The sequence below is a fragment of the Ptychodera flava genome, unplaced genomic scaffold, assembly GCF_041260155.1.
Source record: "Ptychodera flava strain L36383 unplaced genomic scaffold, AS_Pfla_20210202 Scaffold_84__1_contigs__length_488627_pilon, whole genome shotgun sequence".
NCBI classification, from domain to species: domain Eukaryota; kingdom Metazoa; phylum Hemichordata; class Enteropneusta; family Ptychoderidae; genus Ptychodera; species Ptychodera flava.
The window spans coordinates 406646-428522 of NW_027248406.1; the positions used below are offsets into that span (position 1 = coordinate 406646).

Here is a 21877-nt window from a genome sequence, read left to right on the forward strand (position 1 = left end):
TCGCGGTATTTTTGTTCCCCGTATCAAACGACTGATCTATTCCCCGTGATCTGCGTGCATTGTTCTGTTATTTAAATGATTCGATAATTAATAAATAGAATAATAACAAGGGTTAATTGATGGTTTGATTGAATCAACATTCTGTAGGAATTCGTTACGTGTTCAGCCCACAAAAATGTAAAATCCATCGCCAATATGTCAACAAAAAATGTGATATCCAAGCGCCCTCGTTAATCCTCTGGTAATATATTTTTTTAAAATGATAGTCTCTGACTGATCATTAGTGATTAACGACAGCGAAGGATTAAAAGTGGATGGTGGAGAGGTAAATTTGTGCAGACTGAGTCTAGTCATGCACATATGGTGACATGTCGCGGCAGCTTGATTTAGCACCGGCACATCACTCGAGTTAATCGCACACACTTGTTTTGTACAAAAGCCTATCGAACAAATGCCATGCATTCTACTGGCATTTGAGGAAAAATGAAAATTAATTAATGAACATTTATGCGACCTTTCGCGTGCATCACATGATCTCATTCATGTTTGAAGATGACTCAGTTGAGAATAACTGCAATCTTCCCGTAGTAGAGCCGCTGAATTGATTCTTCAATCGAAGAGGCTCTATGGCCGGAAACTTCTACATGTACCGTGTTGGACTTTTTAGTGCCCTTTTCAATCAAATCAACACGATACGAGTCGGCTGACAATGTCTGATCGTTGTAAAGGGCACGCTGATGCTACTGTGTGATTTCATTACGGAAAGTGCGCGTCATTCATTTCAGAGAGTTCATGACCTTTTCCTGTGTGTTTGTCAATTTCTAGTTCATTCGGTTGCTGACCATTGTCCGCGGTTCAATTTGCGTAACGAGTTCGCTGAAAATGAAACACAGAATTTTCATATGCTGTCTCGGTGGCTGACGGACCCAGCTCCATTCTACCGAACAACAGAACTTCATAGAAATATCTATCTAATTTTTCTATACTGGCTTTGCAGCATTGTCATGTCAACAGTCAAAGGTTCCGATCCCGTAATTTTAACAGACGTTCGGACTTATCCTGGTTTAGGAAACCGCGACCCAGCCCTACACCTACAAAACAAAATCACCTTTTTGCCTTCGCTGTTGACGTGATAGTTTGTGAAATGGTCATCATCATCATCATCATCATCATCATCATCATGATCATCATCATCTCAGTTGCCGGCATTTTTTTCCAGGCATTATGTTTTAGGCTCCTCAAACTTTCTCATAACAAAAATATACTTTGAATGATTGTATTATTGTCTTAACCAATGAAATACATCGCCGAAGTACTTTCTACATCGGTCATCTACAAGTAAATAAATCATGACCTAGCTGCCAAATACATCTTGTTTTATCTTTTACAAAATGAGACTTTAGAGCAAGATGTGTTCTTAGATCTACTTGTACGCAAATGATGATTGTATGCTACTTAGGTCGGCATTTTGAAAATCCGACAGCATTGAGGCGAGCCTATGCAGCATTGTAAATGTCTTATTTCTCTACTCTTAAAAATGTTACTTGTTATATTTGTAGGATTTGCTATATTTATGACACTGTAAGTCATAAACATGCGAACACTGACAGATCTTATCGTCGTCATTGCTTACTGTATCAGTGAAGATGCATGTATAATAATTGCGACACACATATATTTGAGACGGGGAACTTCAAATCTGTAACGAGCACCAAACATATCAAATCGTCTAACATCGGAATATACATTTCAGAAAGGGAGACACAACTTTCCAAACCAATCTATATTTGAGCATCTCGCGGGTATTTGAATAGGGAAAAAAGTGGACATTTTAATTTTGAGTCGGCGATGTGGGAATTGATCTAAACGTGAAATCCCCAAAAGCTGTGCTTTATCTTCCGTATTAACGACAAATGTTCAGTACCAATCAAAAGTGATTATCGTACGTATATCGAAATTTGATTACAGAGCCAGGGGACATCTGGTCTTTAGTGTGTCTAGTCACGTTGCCGTGCGTCATCGAGACTATACCAATATGACAGGGCAACAACGCTCAAAAATTGCAACAGATCTGTCGCATCATTCCGTCCATAAATACTATGGTGCTCTCCCGCATGCATAGATCCACCATATCAAAGGCACGAGTTGCCATGGAAACGACTGTTTGATATTTTCCGCCTGTAGGTTGTAAAGACGAAGTAATCCTAGGCATTCTTTAAGCTTCCTTCATGAATGATCTGGCCTCCTATTTCTTATGATGACGTCATTATTTGATGGGATTGAACCCCAAACATATAAGGCCGTGATTTCAGTGATGTATATCCTTTGCTGTGCATGTGACATTATTGAAGTCATGCATATTTTTTTGCTTTGCCTATGGCTTCATGCGACTTTAACTCTTTACTCTATGCATTGTATGTTTCACATATAAATACTCGTTCTGAAAACGAGTCACCGAAGCCTAATAATACAACAAAAAATTTTTGTGAAATTCACCTAATATTTGCCATGTTTGCCGAAAGATCGGCAGTAAACGAGAAAAAGACATGACACATTTCATCGCCCTAAGACTAGAATGCCAAATTGAATGCATACGGAATAAAATGATTGAGATTACACTGATAGACATCGACCGAGTGACTGACAGCCAGGGACAGACACATACGTCGATGTGTTTAACGATCAGCGTTTGTGAAAGTTAAATCACTGGAACAGTTCCTATAGCAATAGAGATTAAAATCGAAATCAGCTTCCTATCGCAATTACTGTGTCAATGGAGTGACTGTTCTCCGGGGACAGTTCAAAGAACGGTATGCACTGTCCCATTCAGGGAAAAGACTTCGTCGTGTTATATCGTCCCATAAAAATCACACCTACATGCATGTATCACTGCGTATTTTGTCTTTTTTAACCGCCGCACTTCATTCACTTTTGCTGAATACGATTTCAGTAAACTGCATGTACGCTCTCAGTATCTGATTGGCAGCAACTGCCAAGTAATTCTTCGTTCACATGTCCCATGTTGCAACAGAAACATAGCTTGATTTTTTCAGCGTCTCTCGAGCTTGTCATGCTAACTATTTTATGACTACCTCTCACCCTGGACGTTCCACAGACGTCCATGCTCACACTGACGCTTCAGGCTGTTGTATTCAGAGCAGTGCGAATAATGGGGAGACATGGCCTCGAAACAGAGTGGTAGAACCTGCTCTGCCACCATTTCTTGTCTGCTGACAAGTAGTTAGGACAAGTTAATAACCAATCCGAGGTTAAAAAAACGAGCACACACCCTGTGAGATTTAGCCTGTGCTCTCACAAGACAGAAATATCTCTATTCATCTCCAATCTTGTGGGCGATCCAAGTAATGATAAAATCGCGCATGTGGCGTCACTACTCTTAATATCGATGGGAGTTATAAGACAGCCAGTCCGGAGCTGGTGGTGACGATTGATATAGCTTGAGGCCTTTAATAAAAGTAACATGTGCAAATGTGAGAAAGGAAATAAGTTAATTACGCCGAGCGAAAGTTACGAACTTGGCGACGGTTATATGTGTAACTCATCGGCAGTACAGGGAAACGGGTGCAAACTTTCAGCCATCATAAGAATGAAGGCATGAGCGATGCGTAACATTTTGACATCGTCGATTAGGAGCACGTTTTCGGAGGTATGCTCAACAGAGAGCGAAAGATGTCTCTTGTCACCTGTGTTTGTGCGCACCACATTGATCGATAGTTTGTCTCGGTGGAACAGTCAAACCTTGATAGATAGAAGGAATTATCAGACGTGGGACCAATTTTTGGTCGGACTACTTAACATCAATCATGATCATCAGTTGCTTAAAATTTTAACAAAGATTGTTATCTAAATAATGTTCTGAAATATATGAGCAGATTTCTCTTGGGGAAAATATTATTCTCTGCATTATTTCTCATGCTGCATACGATCACAACACAGTCGCGAAGAAACAGACTTACTGATTTTGCATAAAATCTGAGAACGGAATCACGCATTAGTTTATGAGGTCGGGAATGTAAATATGGGAAGTGAATCTGCAGAACGAAGGCTGGACGGTCATCTAGTCAATTTCAGTAACCCCATGTGTGAAATCTTAATAATCATCCGAATAACATTTCACAAATTCATTAAATATGTAAATAAGCCACTAGTCACACCAGTCATTCCAATCAAAATTCAGCATAAAGTTTTAGTATTACCAATGCAATGGACATCTGAAGGCCTATCAAATACAAGACATTCAATTTTGATGCATTTCCTAATTACAGATATCTCTTAAATAAACGAGTGAGCACTAATAATACTGATATATAGCTCTTCAAACATTCAGCATAACAGAACGTGTGTATGATCAGTGTATCCCAGAAGTGCCATCACATTTAGTAAATTATGTTTATCATATAGCTAGATTAAAAAAAAGTTTATTAATTTTGCAAAAATAAGCCACTTTTCATTATGCCACGTCAATTGACCTCTTTGTATAATTATGATGAATGTACTTCAGAAGTCCGATCAAAAACAGTGCATTCTGTTATGATATTTGACCAATTACAGAAAATCATAAATATGCAAATGAGGTAATAATTAGCGTTTCGCGTTCAAAGAGCTTTCGGCATAACTACATTTAAGTAGTGCCAGTGTAATCAAATTCAGAGCATTCTGCTTTGATATATGACAGGGTAACAGAAGTTTATAAAATATGCAAAACTAATTAAAACTAGACTCCATCAACATTCGACGCACAAAATTTCATCACTTTCTGTAACTTGAATGAATTTTGTAAGTTACGGGTGCAATAAAAATCTAGTCACCGAGACAAACATAGTAAGGCAAAAAGGCAGTTGAGAATTTTTGAAAAGTACCATGGCACGAGTCCACTTATGGTTGGATACTTACTAACGTCGGCAACAAATTTTAGCTTTTCCTGCTTTTGAAAACAAGTATTAACATGTCAAAATGAACAGCGAAAAATTGTTCAAATCTGTCAAAATACTGTGCATGCTTTGCAAATTCAGAAAAATGTCAATACTGAACTTTGCCTTCCTTCTGCCCACTCCCTTTGGCCCAGTTATAAGGTAAGCACAATATGGCAATAATTCGTTCATATCACACAAAAATGGTTTTTTCTTTCGAAAACACTATTGGGTGAAGAGTGTGATTGACTGTACTCTAAACTTTGCATGATACTAACTTACTGGGACATTTCAAATGTCTTTCGGCGTGATAGAGGGACCGTGCCTTGGGCAATCGTGCTACCATTCACAAGATTGTGATACGCAAGCAGAGCTAACTAACTAATTTGCATACAGGAAGACGACAAATAACAAGCTTCTTAGATAATCTGCCGCACGCGTGCCTTTCTTTTCGTACACCCAGCATCGATATGATCGTGTTTACCTACTTCCATGCAAAGTAAGTACTTTCAAGAGTAGTTATCAGAGAAAACGTCAACCACCTAAGTGGGCCAGTTTTACACCGACACAAGCTCAAGGGGTTTTCGGCCCAGCGTACTGAATGCCTTTCTGTCACGATTCACGCATTACAAAAAGCTTCTCTGAATTCAAACCATTACAGAAGTATCTTGGGCCACCTGTCCTATTCTTTCGAGACCACTCTACTATAGCGTCCCCCGTAGGCACCTGTCAATGTACAATCCTTGAGCGTTGCAGCGTTCTCTAATGTAGTGTAGTGTTCGGGAATATCCTTGTGTCCAGTTATCGCCCATCAATTGCAATACCGTGTTTTCCTTTCATTGCTACAACTTACGCGTGCATTTTTCTTCCTCGACGACGTAGATGTATGCGATCAGCTGTGGAGTTAGACAGGTTGGCGCCACGGGATTACGTTACAAGACATATAAGGATGTAGTATAGAGAACAAAATCGCGTTTAAGACTGCCGTGGTGTACTTCAACTTGTATTACTCCTCTCTTGGATAGAAATCCCAGATAAGTCTTGTCAAAGTACGATTGTTGAAGTTGAGAGTAATGTCATTCATTTGCATAGTGGATTTTTATCATACTTTGTAGGTTTACATTCATAGATTAAGTTCATATATATTAAATACAGCGGCCGCAATGCTATTTTGGTGTAATATATAACTGCGGATTCAGCAGATAGTCTATGTGCAAAGAAGCAGAGGCAGCATTTGTTCATAAAGATTAAAGCTGCTCTCTAACTTAAGCCTAGTGACAAATCAGTTTACTTTTACCCAGATATGTACAAAATTAAAAATAACGAATATATATATATATATATATATATATATATATATATATATATATATATATATATAATATATATATATATATAATATATATATATATATATATATATACTCAGTGGATGAGTGATATTATAGATTGTGACTTACCTATCACAGATAGAAAGTAAACGGCTTAGCAAAACCCAAATCAATCAAGTCAAAATAAAATTATTACACTGGGAAGGAGGGGACTTCAGAGTGGTCTGTTTTGAGGTATTGTTTCAGTTAATGTTGTCGTTATGCAAAGCGTAGAGTTAAATTTTAGGATGACAGGAGTACGTGATCCGAAATCGAAGATGGGAAAAGCCAATGGCGATGTACTCAAACAGAAAACATACAGAACAAAATATAACCATGTTTCCCTAAATCGAGCAGATACCGGAAAACATCCGCAACATTAAACAAAACCTGCCTTAGAAGTTTGGTTTGAAAGCGCTTTTATTCCGATAGAAGGAGAGTTGATGATTTCCTCTTGTCAAGCGTTCCTAGAGGCTGTTGTATCGACATGTGATCTCCTGCAAATTGGCCGTTAGTGCAGTGACGAGGGAACCGCAGTGAAATCTACAGGGAAACTGAGTGATAAGTATCTGAAACATACAACAGTAGTACTGTGTTAACGCCAATGTAGTAATAGACTGGTATCAAAGGAGTTTATTAAATCAGGGCCGTTTAGGCTAGCCATATGCCGGTAACTTGTGAGTTGTATCATAATTCAGATGTCTACATAAAAACTTGACGAGGCTGAAAAAACCTGTAAAGGCAACACATCGTCTCGAAATTTTTTTTCGCAAATTAAAATACCAAGCGATACCGCAACAACGGCGATTGGCATCATTAATGTCAGAACAAGTGGGAAAACTTTATACTAATGGCCAATTTACGGCGAGAAGGGAACTGATAATCGTCGGTGTGTGCCAATCAGGTGTAGTTTAAATGGCTAGAGAGGAGAGTAGTACAGCATCATTACGACGTTATATCGGGGAATACGCTTTAAACACTTCTTTCCCAATGGAGGACCGTTATCGGCACACTACAAAAGATTGTAATGAGTAGCCCGAGCTGTTTTCCCAATTTAGCAAACTTGTTCGTTCCGGCAAATGCCCCTTGTATGGCCCTGACTCATGCCTTTTGATTGGACGTTTCATTTGATCCGACATACAAAACATGAATTTTCTGTTTATAGACTGGGTCTTCAGTTATCTGTACGGTTCCAATGAATTTATGGCGACATAATGAAACAGACAGGGTGAGTCGTGTAGTCTTACCACATATTCATACACGGAATGTGACGTGGAGTACTGAGGTTGATAAAGGACATTCAGTTGGCCTTCATACTCCGCTCGCGGATCATATTTATCCGAAATGCACTCTAAGTAGTAAAGGGAAAATACATCTGGCAATATGACTTTATCTCGTTCATGAAAAGGTGATGGGATAATTTATGAAACTGAAATTCGTTTTTACAGGTTTGAATTCGCACAAAAAATGGGATTTTCTTAGAAAAGTGTCAGAATGCATCGAACGACATTGAAGTGTGAAAGAGCACATCTCATAATTACGCATTTTCTCTAAAGAGACGTCATTTTTCGACTTACAAAGAAAAAAAGTTGTACATCAAATATATTATTCGTTTCACGGTATGAGCCCTGTAGTCAAATTTTATGAGTAAGTGAGGTTTATGAGTAAGTCTTTTGAATTTTAGATTACCGATTTTTTATTGAATGAAGTTATTCCCTGTGGGTTTTACAGGGACTGTACCAAATAACACTGCCCACCCTGCTCAATAAATCGTCCCGAAACGCTTTCACGAGACCATAAAACTGAAATGTTAAGTCCATAAATATCAAATCGGAATAAGCAAGCAACAGTAGTTTATCGCGAGTCAATATATGAAAAAATACAATCGAGTGAAAATTTAATGCGCAGTCTCATCTAACAACCTGTGGTGTATTACTGTTAGTACTCGACATCTTTACTGAATGGCATAAAGAAAAAAAGATAATTGATAATTGATTGTGATAATTACATGTAACATAACTTTGCAGCAAATAATATCCGGTTGACTATTACCGGTAGATTAAAAACATGATACAGGGATGTATTAAAATCGCCTTATTATTTGCCATACCGTTAAATACCTGAAATTGCTAATGAATGTGAAAAATGTTTAAAAATGTAACTTTTGTTTTAAAACAAAGTAAGCTTAGAGAATATTTGTTACAAGTATAAACGTGGTTACATTTGTGTTACAGTTTGGTTGCTGCCTAATGGCAGATATGATGATCTTGTATAAGCCATAGTCGTTATCCGTGTCAAGGTTTCAACAAATGAAAAACTTCTGCTTTTTCTGCCTTGTAACTTATACCATAATATATCTCTTCGTAACTAAAGCAACCAAGCTGATGACACAATGCAAACACATGTTGTTGTCGAAAAAAGAAACAAATAGCAGGGATGATAAGTAGCTAGTTTCAGATTTATGTTCAAGATTTTTGGCAGTTATTCTTCCTTAGATAACACATCGTGTACATGCCTTTCTTTTTTTTTTAATTTTGATCCTTTTTATCAACCACATTTTGAAAAAGACGTACGTCGTTCGTTACCAATCTTAGGAGGAAGGGAAAAATCGTTTCCTTCTGTGCCTTGCTAATGAGACTTCTTTGTTGGTATAACCTTCAACAAAGGAATAGTTTTGAACTCTAACTTCCAACAATTTCACTTCACGTTCTTAAGCAGCCGTACATTGTCTTTATCTGTAATTGCAGGTCTTCTAAGCTGGGTTTTGGTTTATATCTGTGTGTCACATAGCCGACCATTATCTCTGCAGTAAGGCCGCCTAATTTTTACGTTGAAGGCTCTTTCTCCAAAAGCGCTGGTTCGATTGCTATGATATTGGTATGCATGTTAAGATGCCTAGCGTTGACCTTATTCAGATTAGTAAATTATAATGAAATATACAGCTTATTGTATATTTAGGAATAATTATCTCGTTTTTGATCAACAATTTCTTTCCTTAAAAACACTGGTCTATTTTGCCTTTGGTTTTTGGTGTACAGATGTTTAGGGATGATGGAATGTAACTTTGATATAGTTGCTTTGATATTTGATATTTAGACTTCTGGGAAGTGTGCATATTTTTGTGGTTATTTTTCTCATATTCATCAAAGCATTGTTACCCCTAATACCGCTGGTCTATCACCTATGAACTGCGATTTGAAGCTTCCGCTTAGGTATGTTGTTATTAAGATTACTCAAAGGAGCATAAATTTTGTATATTGCTTTATCTTTTGTTAATTTTTACCAGGTTTCCTTCACATAACTTCTTTTATAACACACCACATGCTCATTCCGTGTCGCGATTCGCTAGAATACGTCACGTGACGAGAAAATAGATACGTCTAGTCCCCATCGGATCGACAAAAGTGACGTCGGAGGGTATTTTTTGAAAAGCTATTTCCCTAGGGAAATAGTTTTGACCAAATTTGGGAAAGTGCCCGGTCACGTGACAGTAGTGTCGTCTGCAGCTTTGCAACGATGGCGGGTGACTAGAACGTGATGTGCGTCCGGGATAGGTGACGACATATTCTCTGAAACAGATTTTCCAACATTTTCCAACATTCCAACAGCGTAGATACTTGAACAGCTCATCGACGGAAAAGATTAAAATGCAACTAAGGATGTCGCTAGGTATGCTTAGAATATCTTTTGAAAGATAGTGGTACCACGTACGTACAACTGAAACCGCTGTGGAAACATCGCCCGGTAAACTTGTCACAATGGATTGTTGTGGTGCAAAATATCAAAACACATTAAAAACTATATAACAATACAACATGAGCATGTGGTGTGTTATAAAACACCTATAGCCTGATCTTTATTCGGGCTATAGCCCTCATGACCAGGCAATAGGTGTTTACTATGAAACAGTTCGTCTCTATAGAAATTTATATTTTGCAAGTTCCAAGGAATGACAACATCAACCTGATAGTACGAGTTGTTTTCACTCACATTTTTTGGCTTATTTTTTACGATTTTTGCCACGACATCTTTTCTGTAATCATTATGACTTCCAAATTTGACGCATAGTTTTGTTCAGATTGCCCTTATTGTATATTGTCTAAATTAGCATAACATATAAGCTTAGCATATGCAAATTTTATCGACCGCCTGGTCACTTGTTTCCATTTGTTTCGAAACAAATCTGATGGCAAAGAAAATTGCATCTTAGTGGTATTCTAGAAACGGACTTACACTGTGATTGACTTCATCTGTCGTCATATGCCGACTTTGGGCATCTAAGATTTCTCAATTTTACAGCTGACCAGCAGAGCGTGTCATCGACGCAAACTCCTGAAGAGTTGCTGATTTCTATTATTGACCTGCTGTACATCTAGTTACCTGTTTACGTGTCAATTCTCTACAGAAGCAAAGTCTCATTTTGTATCGAAATGCTCCGAGAATTGTCGTGCTAAACCATCCCCAATTGTGATTTCGCACAAATCAGTTTGCAATTGATAGAAGAGTCTCTCGCGTCACAGCAGAGGCATATGTTTGCGAGCCCGACTACGTGCTACGACTGCTAAATAAACGAGCAATAATCTTGACAGGAACGGATTTTGGTCTGGCTTTTCGCACAAACAGAGAAAGACTGAATGAAACCCCTGGAGCTGCAGCATCGCCGGAAATGTTTGGATAATCTAACTGTCAGCAGGGTGTTTCAAGAACAGCGTAAGCTATCTTTACCGCCACGACAGGCCTGGAACATTTAGGACAACAAGTGATACCTTTTAATAGCTGCTTGGTACATTTAGTCTAGCCAACCAACATTTGTGACTTAGCTATTTGAATCACCCATATCGATTATATGACAGCAGGAATCACTGATAACGACGGGGATTCTGTCGACAATTTTGAGGCAATATCAAACGCAATATGTACATTTTGGCCAAACACAGGTTGCATTAGTGAGTATAACGGCGACCTACCCTACCCTGCACTGCCAAATATGGTAATTGTGGCTAATTCCAATCGAGGCATAATGGTCCCCGAAAATTAAAGACGTGAAGTTGTGTACGTATTAGGGAAATTCGTATCAAGCTGCCGTCACGATATGTTGTACCTGGAGCAATAGACTCTCATGCCGTGTTTACGTAAGTGAAGTAAACCATCAGCGATGATTTGTGTAGACGGCTAAGTATGAACACGAATAGTATGTTTTACAGTTATGCCTTGCCCTTAATGAATTTAAACAAATCCAATTTCTGCACATGGTGTTCTTAAAGACATCGGATCCTTTTAGTTGCCAATATTTGAAACTCAAACCGAAGGACAAGGTAATTAAAGACTTGGAAAAGATGTACGAATTTTTTAAAGTTTTCATTCAGAGCGAAATTTAGCACAAAAGAATTACCGCATTAGTGATGATGTATAGAGGACAATGAATGTGGGATATTTGTATATGCCAATGCGAAAATTAATCACATTTCAGTTAGTTTAGAGCGCAGAATAGATTTCAGCGCTGAGCGGAGACAGACGTCATTGCGTTCTTGCGCAGGGTGAAAAGGCAGCCAAGACATATGTTTTAATTTCAAGGACTTAGACTACCTTGTGAAAAGCCTTATCTACTTACCAGAAGGTACTTGCATCGAAAGCGTATTTTCCAAGTAACACAATATCGAGAACACCTTAATCTCTTGATCGTTCACTGGGAACAGAAATTCAACAGAATTGATTAGAAATTATCACACCTGGGTTTAATGAAAGATGTCATTTGGTACATAAAATGCAGACTCGTCCTGACTCTGGTCGGTGGTTAAGAAAAATAGCTGATGTTGATGAAAGATCCTGCCCATTAAGATAACTGAAATGAAGCCTACGAACAAGGCAGATGGAGAGGGCATGCTCTTCATGCGTGCTGTATAGAATTCGTGACTCAGTGACCATTTCCTTGAAATCTACTGGGCTTCAGTGCCATTATTATTTTTGATTCATCATAACGCCAGGTATATTAGAAGCAATTATGTTTAGTTATTCAGCACTCCTTTGAAGGCTATGTCAGGAAATAGCCATTAGCGTAATGAAAATTACGTCAAGACAAGACTCATTACAAATACTTGTAACCTTAACAACGGCCAATTGGTAAAATGCGCCTGTCCTACAGAAAAGGAATTACAACAAACTGTGCCGAATCTATTTTATTGCATGAGCTGTATTGGCAGTCATAAACGGGACAGAAATTAATTAAGACAAGACACAAATTACACTGACTTGACATAGATTAACCTGCCTCTTTAACGCTAAATCATTATCGCCATGCATACCTCTCTGCGAAAGATTTGAGACTTCACAAGGTGTCCCTCTGCTTCAGTAACAATATCCTTGATGAATTGAAAACAGGCGAAAAGAGGGTCCCGATACTTGACACATTGCATACTGCCTTTTCAGTTCGCTCTCCAGGCCATTGACGATCATCGGGGATCTTGGAAGAAGTGTGCTTACCCAGTTCGGTTTTGTTTCGAACAAACGCGGTTTAATTCACTAGAGAAAGTGAATGCAGTGTAATAAAGGGAAAGTGGCTTCACACATTACCCATCTCGTCTTGTATGTGCTTTGGTGTGTTTCAGTGTCTGAGTTGTGTTTTGGCTGTTAGTGTGAAAATTAACAAACGAGTCGTTAATTTTAAAGTAAGCCATGGCGAGACGTGGGCGTAGTCGAGTGTGTTTGTTGCCGATACTATGGCAAGTGACTCGATAGATAGATCACAAATCATTCCCGATCATCCACTTATGCTACGTCGATTCTGATGGAATGCAAATCAGGAAAGATACGTTAGGTGGGATAAACCTCTCACATGTTACTGACTGTGTTTTCTGACTTGTAAAACGCGCATGTATACATAGACCTCGATTGATATGTATAGATCAAACTGTCCAAGACCTGTAAACACAGTTTCATGTGTCTAAAGTAGGAAATAAAAAAATCGTATCACAGCATTTATCTTGATATCGACGACGCGAATTTATGATTTAATGTTGTGAGTCAAAGTTGAAAGCCAAAAGTTGTCAAATCGCCGTAGGTGCGAGGGTAAAATGGCATTTGTGTTACATGCAATTATTCTTATGATTCGCTTTATATAGTAAAAACACATAAAAACTACTTCAGGGTTTCCAGACGCCTAATTTACATATTAATTGATCTGGTCATGTCGTCTTGCCTGGACGATGTTTGCAGATTTTGCGACTGTGTTCCCTGTGAGCCACGGCGTAAGTTGTTACAATCATCGCTAGGCCTAATCACGAAAGCGACAGGTGTAGCTGGATGTGTGGGGGATTTTATTATCAGCGGCCAATAAGAGATCAACACACAGAAAAGATTGAATTTGCCGAAACTTATATTGCGAATGTGTGGGAAACGTGCCTCAGTGAATCTTCTGAACGTCAGACATAGCAATCGTCTTATCCTGCGTGCGAGTATGAGGGATTTGCTTTCCTCGATTGCCTATCCCTCGTAAGGCGAGTTACCACGAAACACACTGCGATAAGTCACATCGTATGAAAGATAGGACGCTCTGATAAACTCAAACGACAGTGGAAAGTTAATCACCTTTTATCATCAGTGACCGTTGTTCTTTAAATTATTGTAACGTTTTGTGGGCTTTGATCGCAACAAAACTGTTTAAAACTGGGCTCCTTCGTGAAGCTCAAAGTGATCTTTTTTCCTAAATGAGTTTATCTATACAACAGAAGTGTGAATATTATCTTAAATAATTAAGCAGAAAATTAGTATGATATCCGTCGAAAACTCAGCACAATTTACTCTTTCACAAAAATTTCAACAATATTGTATCGTCATTCTACTATGCGTTATACAGGTGTCTATGGACATGCACTCTCAAAGCACGTGATCCATTTTAAGTTAACAACTGTTCTATCACTGAGAACATTATCTTTTATAAATTCCCTCTGCACTGAATATTTCTAAAGGGACACTGCTAAGTTTGTAGAATGTTTGACTATGTCTTGTCGACGTTGGACCACTGAAATAAGGAGACATGCCATTCCATATTTTATTTTGTTTTAAAATTAGCTATTTGCATTTTGGATGTAATGAAAAAATCAACTAACATATAACACCGACAGACAATGCACAGAAAGGTAGGAAATTAAAATGAACTCAAATAAAAAAGATACCTTAACACTTTTTGTAGAACAGAGAAATGAAGTTAGGTTCTGTTGAAGAACTCAGTACATCTACTTGACTCAGCATATATATATATATATATATATATATATATATATATATATATATATATATATATATATATATATATATATATATATATATATATATATATATATATATATATATATATATATATATATACTGGAAATTACTTTTACGGATATGGAAGCTAAAGTCCTAATCAATAAGGCATTTAGAGTGTTAAGTAGTACATTTATTCAATTTGATAAGGCCAAAAAATACATTTGTTTCTGGTCAGCCCACGCCTCATTTCAGGAGCTGCGCGTCATGTTTTTTTTATCGTAAAAGTCTAGGTGAGCCAGAATTTCATGTGTTGGCCGGCCTCAATTCAATTTTTTTATGACGCATGTATTCAATTCAATATGTAGACAGAATATGATCTAAATCATTAATTGGGTGATATGTACACTGTCTCATCGTCAAAGATAAGCTGACGAGCCTTGACCAATACAAGTTTGCTAGTGTTCTTTTATCCTTTCTTAAGAATGTATGTAAAAAGAACCGAGAACAGATAAATATTTCAGATAAATATTTCTTCAAAGGTTAGAATTTCAATAAAGTATTACTTCATTTATGCAACGTGAATTTTGCAGAATACTGTACATTTGTCAAATACTATCGTATATACGTAGGTATACAAATAAAATACACAATTACAGGGTACACTTGGTCCGCGAAGATTTGCGTTACGAATACTTTTGTTCTGCACAGACGTACGTTACGTATATCAAGGTTTTTATATGGTCCATATACAATGATATACGTTTCACATACTACTAATATGATATTCCTTACACGTCCATGTATGTAAATATACTAAACGTACATGAAGAGTTTTGCCTATTGATATATTTCTAACCTAGCAGCCGTATTTGTTAGATTGCTCTCACTGTGGCAGCTTCTTGGTTGCCCATCTAACAGGAAATCGGCGCAACATTTATCGAGTTACCCTGGTGAAGCATCGGAGATATATGATTAAACGTGTGAAAGCCTACGTTACTTGATTTCATAAGGCTGTTCAAACATAAAAAAACCTATTTATTCTAAGACTTACAGAAATTAAGGTAATGACTTGCCCCATTATGTATCCTTGGCAATTTTAGACAAGCCATGGAGCCTTTGGAAGGAATAATTCAAGATGAAGACGTCAAATATTTACTGAAAAGATTATTTAGCAGCTCTGGTAACCAAGCTCGCTCTATCTGAGAGCAATTTTACTATCAAAATCGTTACAGACCAGTGGCAACATCGGGGAAAGCGATTTCTCAAAGAATTACAGAAGAAAAAAAGCAACACCAATAAAATTAGTAGGCGTCGGCAAACCCTGACAATAATCTTTAGTTCAGCAATCTATCGGTGTGAAGCCATAAGATTGTATCAGTTCGGTAATTTGGAAACAAGTACTTCGGACAATGACAGAAGGAAAATAGAACGTTCCTGATTGGAATGTTTTGGGCGATGACCCCATGTCGTACAGCTTTAAAAAACAAATAATGAATAAGAAATACATGATGGGTGAGACAGGTGCCTTGAATACTTAATGCTCGAAGATGAGACGTTATGAACGCGAAGCGAAAGTTTCATAGGTGAGCTTATTAGCATTCATAATTAGATGAAAACAAATCACGAGCCTTGTTAATTAATCGAAACTCCAATCATCCAATGGCAAAGATGGTCGAAGGGGCCCAAGTGTTAGTTTAATACATGTCAAAACATGGTCGCTTTGCCAGCATAAAGGGATACTTAAAATCCTAATCGGCACCATTGCAAAAAACGAAGCATGTAAATGCTTGTTTCCCCGAGGTCGAGTTTGATATTTAGTGGAAACATCAACTGTTTCATGTGCCGTAAGGGCATTCTAAAATAACCTCCTGTCTATCGTTGATTTCTGCATGCAAGCTCATTCTGCCTGTAAGGGGCGATTAAGTTCACGTGTTGGAAGAATCCCCTTCCTTTGGTTTCAAAATGACTTCATACCCTCCGTTTTACCTCAATACGCGAAATATAAGTTAAGTAAGCATGTAACGCAGGTTTTGTCACCCCTGCAAACGGAATGGTTGAATCCTATGTGCTCCAGCAAGAAGACATCACTAAAGTTTGCGCATAATACATTTCGCGGCAAGTCGGGTAGCTACCTTCATTTGATGACCAGGTCGTCGAATGTAACGCTTCTACTGTGAGACCCTTATATTACACAGTGGTTGGAAACTACAGCACGTTCGGACGTTTCAGCTTCCTCCGTTTAAGTTCAACTATAAATACAAGCCGTTTCTCGTCAACAACTGTGACTTTGACGACACTTTCTTCCTCTTCTGGATCACACGCTGTGAGAGGACACAGCGACAGGGCCCACAGGACAACTGGAAGCGGGTAAGGGAATACTAATCATCAATGCATGCCTACTACTACTACTAGCAAGACAATCTCCTGGAGGTAAGTGACTATAATATCTTTAATCACAACATCTTTTGGTCTCAGCGTGTAAGCTTCACAATTAAAGTTCACGTCGCGAATAGCCTCCATCTCTGCATTCAAGGGAAATTACTTTAATCATTATGAGAAAGCTACATGAATTGAACTATTTTGCTAATTATGTCAGTAATTTCTTGCCGTGCACCAACCGGAAAATACGTTTCTCGCAGGGCTGTGCTTCAAATCTTATATGGTTTGCGGTACTTATTATACTTACCTCGCAGTACTTCCGTGAACACTATTGCAATATTAATTTCAATAACAGCCAACCCCTCTGGCAGTCAGTCCAATTACTACGAACATTGGAGTATGACAACCATCTGGTTATTGCATTTTGTTTTCGTTCTGTAATTTGTTTAGGAGCCACAATTTAGAAATTCATTTTACTTCCCAGCGAAAGAGCTCCTCGTTCAAAATTAATTAATAAGAAATCCCTAGAGGTTCACTGTTTAAACACGCAAGCATTTTCTCATAGTCATTGCACCTAGATTCTGATCTTTCCCACTGGGCATTTTTGAACACAATGCAAACTTATCAAGCTAGACGCGTACGGAAGAAGGCTATATTTGAAAAACAGGCGCTGAGTTATTGTAAAATAATATGCAATCTCACAGTTTAATATACCGGCCCCTTCCCATGAGAGTCATTTACACTTTCAGTCAAGGTTGTTATGACATTGTCTAAAGACCAAACTGCAAGCTATAAGACCTTCAATTTTACAGAAGTGCACCCAGACGTAAGCTTGTGTCAACCTTTAATAAAATGAAAGGGTCGATCCTGTATGCCTTTTCCTTTGTAAAGATGGATCAAGGACTATGATATTTGACGGTGTCCACATGTATATTGCATCGTTTACAAGCGATATATCTCATTTTTGACACCTTAAATATAATTGCGACTTGAGAGAGTAAGCCAATATTCACATTGTCAACGTATTATGACGTATTTGAAAAATGTTTCCAAATGTGGCAGATCAGTTCGCTCTATCTGTGAAAAGATATAACCTAAAAACCTAGAAAATTAACTGATGTAGAAGTACTAGACAATGAAATTTTGCATTCATCGTTACCTTCTGATAATTAATAGGGTAATTATCTCCATATGGATAATAAACTAAGCTATATTTAGGTATGAAGCCACCATGTTAAATGACTGTCCATCGATCAAACGGACCATTGATTAATTACCTTCATGATGGCTTATTCAAAACGTTAGAAGCCTTTTAATTTATATGGAAGACTGGTCATTCTGTGTACATATAATGCTACCAACAAGTTTTGGCAAAGACTTACGCTAAGCACATACAATGGCATATAGGGTAGTAACGTTTTTCCGGCTGTGCATTGGCAATCCTTGTTGAAAGGACCCACGACAGTGATGATGTAGAGCCAATGTGTTATGATGCAGGTCATCGAACGTGTACACCCGTATAACTGATTGCCTTTAGTGCATGCTAACTATTCGGTTCTTTCTCTCACAAAACAAAGTTAATGCAAATACTTCGACCTCTTGGGAGGCATGGCATCTTTTAGTCTGGTTTGATTTGCAGCTTTATTCCAAAATAGCAGCAGACGAGAAATTATCGCCCTTGTGTTATCAGTCGTTTTACGCTCAACTGGATCGAGTTAGAACGGACTAGATAAACTAGTTGTTTCATTACGTTTGTTGAACCTATCTGTCGTATTAGCGATGTCGAGGCGTCAAATGCACTATGCAATTGTCAATTCCTTTGACAGCAATATTGCCCTTCGAGTGCCGCTGCCACTGTGACGGTCTCTATACAAAATGCAGTCATTGGTAACCTCAAGAAATAAAAGCCAGATAATTGTGTTAAATTATACCACCATGGTAACAAATCGGATAAAATCTACAACTAGTACAGTCATCATATATATAATATATATATATATATATATATATATATATATATATATATATATATACACATATATATAATATATATATATATATATATATATATATATATATATATATATATATATATATATATATATATATATATATATATATTTTTTGACGGGTAATGAAAGGGATCTATATCCTATCGAGAATAATTCGCTAACTTCAACTATCATAGAAAATACTGTACTGGACAGACGAAAATGTGTTGGCAATTTAGATCAACTACTATTGACACATGCCCATCAAAGGCTATCGAAGGGTCACGTGAAACGTCCTTATTACACTCCGTCTGTTCCAGAGCGACTTAAGTAAAAATAAGAAGCACAAGCAGGAGAAGAAGTGGCTGTTCCACTTGTTTTATTGAAAATGACAGAAACTTCTTGCAGTGAAATAATTGGGTTATTACAGGTACGCGACATCCCTATTACGTTTTAAATAAGATTTCTTTCGTGGGAAATGGAAGAATGAAATCACTTAAATATTCTATAGAGTGAGTAATGTAATTCTAAATTTCACTTATATTTTACAGTTCAGAAGAATTGTAGAAGCGGAAAGCCGCACGTGCAATTGTCTTGTTGAGTCTTAATACCTGTACACAAGTGACAAGTTCTTCGAAGAGTAATAAACGTGTTATCCCTTGGACTGCCGGGATGGAACAACGTGGATATATCGGTTTCTTCACCTTGTCTATTTGTGTGCTTCTAATTTGTCTACCGATAAGGGCGATGGAGTTCAGAACGTTGCTGACTTTTCCGCTTCACGCGATATTCTCACCGCTGAGCGCCGAGCAGAGTTCCGGTGCTGGATTTCTGATCGGATACGACAAGGTGAACAAGAACGACAATTTATTGAGTGGCCACACAATCACGTTCGACTTGCTGCCGACTTTCTGTTCCGTGGAATCCTTTCTAGGATCATTCACCGACATGGTTTACGCGTCAAATTACTCAGCCCTGATCGGTCCTGTGTGCAGCGATGAGGCAAACCCAGCGGCTGTGTTAGCAAACCACTGGAACACGGCATATCTCTGTGCAGGTTGCTCCCAAGACAGTTCCTTCAAACACAAGGAAGTCTTCGGCTTCTCCACGCTCCTTCGCAGCATGGGATCCTTCGAACAGATCGCGGCGTACATCACAGGAGCCGTCTTCCAGCACTTCGAGTGGGACACCTTTGGATTGATAGCTGAAACCTCGCAGTCTTTGTGGTTCCCTGTGGCCAGGGCTATCAACGTTACTGTGATGAACTCACATAACATGACAATCGGCAGGTACAGGTCGTACTCATCGTATAAAACCAGCGACGAAGAAATGTTCGAAATCATAAAAGACGTATCATCTAAGAGTCGAAGTAAGTAAGTTCATACACTTTGAGCAGATATATGCTCTTAGAGGTGTCAACCTTTGACCTCCGTTATACAGTTGCCTCCTCACAAAAGATACCCTCTTAAAGGGAGGTGGATTGTTGCGGCAGGTGATATTAAGTTTACGGCCTTTTGCGTATATAAATTGACCGAAATCAAGTGCTGTTGAGTGTTTTGTATTTTCGTATTCGCACATCGATTCTTTACCCGGCCGTTAGGGTCCCGTGGTTTCAACAACAGATAGTCAAGGCGGATCTGTTTCAAATAACAGTAAACATTTGCAATTCTGGAACGTACACGTAACTCGGAATTCAGTAAGCATGCAATGCTCCTTTTCATTCGGGAAAAGTCCAGTAAGACAAAGGCTAAAAAAACAACGTAACAATTATGGCTTTACACCTAATTATATCACATTTACTGGCCAGGTAAAAATAAAATTTCATCTCGAGTTTTTATAAAAAAAATTTAATTTAATAAACTATTGTGCTCCTTACAAGCTAGGATTACCGCTCTAAGATCACAGGTTGCTGGCGACTCTCGGTGAAATTAAAGCCTCGCCATTAGATCAATGCCTGATTGTGATCCTTACGATTAAGCAACATGATTACGTTTAATGCAGGTTGCTCCTGAGGCAGCCAGACTTTTGTATAAGTCAGTGCAATATCATAATCATTATCTTTTATCGTTTGCTCACGGTCCTTGTTCCATAGCAAATGGTTAAATGGAAAGTTAATGCCTGTTTTATCTATTGTCTAGCGCGTAAATGTAAATTGCACTTTAATATTTCACCCTTGCCCAACCTAACTCTTAGAGAAGTCTTTTGAGGAGCGGCAAACGACTTCAAGGTAATTATCAGACAAACAGAAAAAAGTGTCAATTTTAAACGCATGGTTATGTCCGAACATATACTGACCTATCGAATTTCTTTTTGAAGTAACGATCCCTACTAATTAGTAATCTAATGATCTGGTTAAATTTCATGTAAAAAATTTTGAGAAAAAATACCTTCAAAGCCTGGTTGTGTGCTTCACATTTTCGCTATATAGAATATCAAGGTAAACACTTCACCCAAGATTAATTTTGGGCTCTGGTAATGACTGTCGCGCGTTTATAACGTATTTTCCGAACATCGATTTATTATACTTAAAGGGCATTAGTAAAACTCTTCACAATATTTTGGTTTCGTGAATTATCCTGTCTCTAGTAAGACTTCTTTACACGTCTGCGCTGCCTATTACCGAACAAGGGTTTATGGAATGAGGTCGTGAACTTGAACGTCAAGTTGATTCAACTTAGTACGATACAGAGGTGAATCATTAGAATTTGCGTTCGCGTCCTGGTTACCCCAGTATCCAGAAGCACATCAGCACCTTACCTGACCGAGCTGAATGAGCGTGCTAACAAGTTATTCGAAATACTATCATCGATAGCGCAATCCGAACTGCCAATCATATTCTTGAGGACTACAGAGTCTTTGGCGGGAATACTGGAATCGAGCACTCAAAATGTAGACCGCGTTTGAAGCACCATGTTTTGGCCTCGGGTGACATCCAACGTCTGATCGACGTTTATTTTGTA

The 21877-nt window shown here is 38.2% G+C and overlaps 1 protein-coding gene across 1 annotated transcript; it reads left to right on the forward strand.

Moving 5' to 3' along the window:
* Positions 1-19664: 19664 nt before the first annotated feature.
* Positions 19665-20286, forward strand: LOC139129012 (guanylate cyclase 32E-like; the record flags this gene model as incomplete). The annotated part of the gene is made up of 1 exon (XM_070694688.1): positions 19665-20286. A coding segment is annotated over exon 1 (622 nt), but the record flags the coding sequence as incomplete, so codon positions are not given.
* Positions 20287-21877: the final 1591 nt, after the last annotated feature.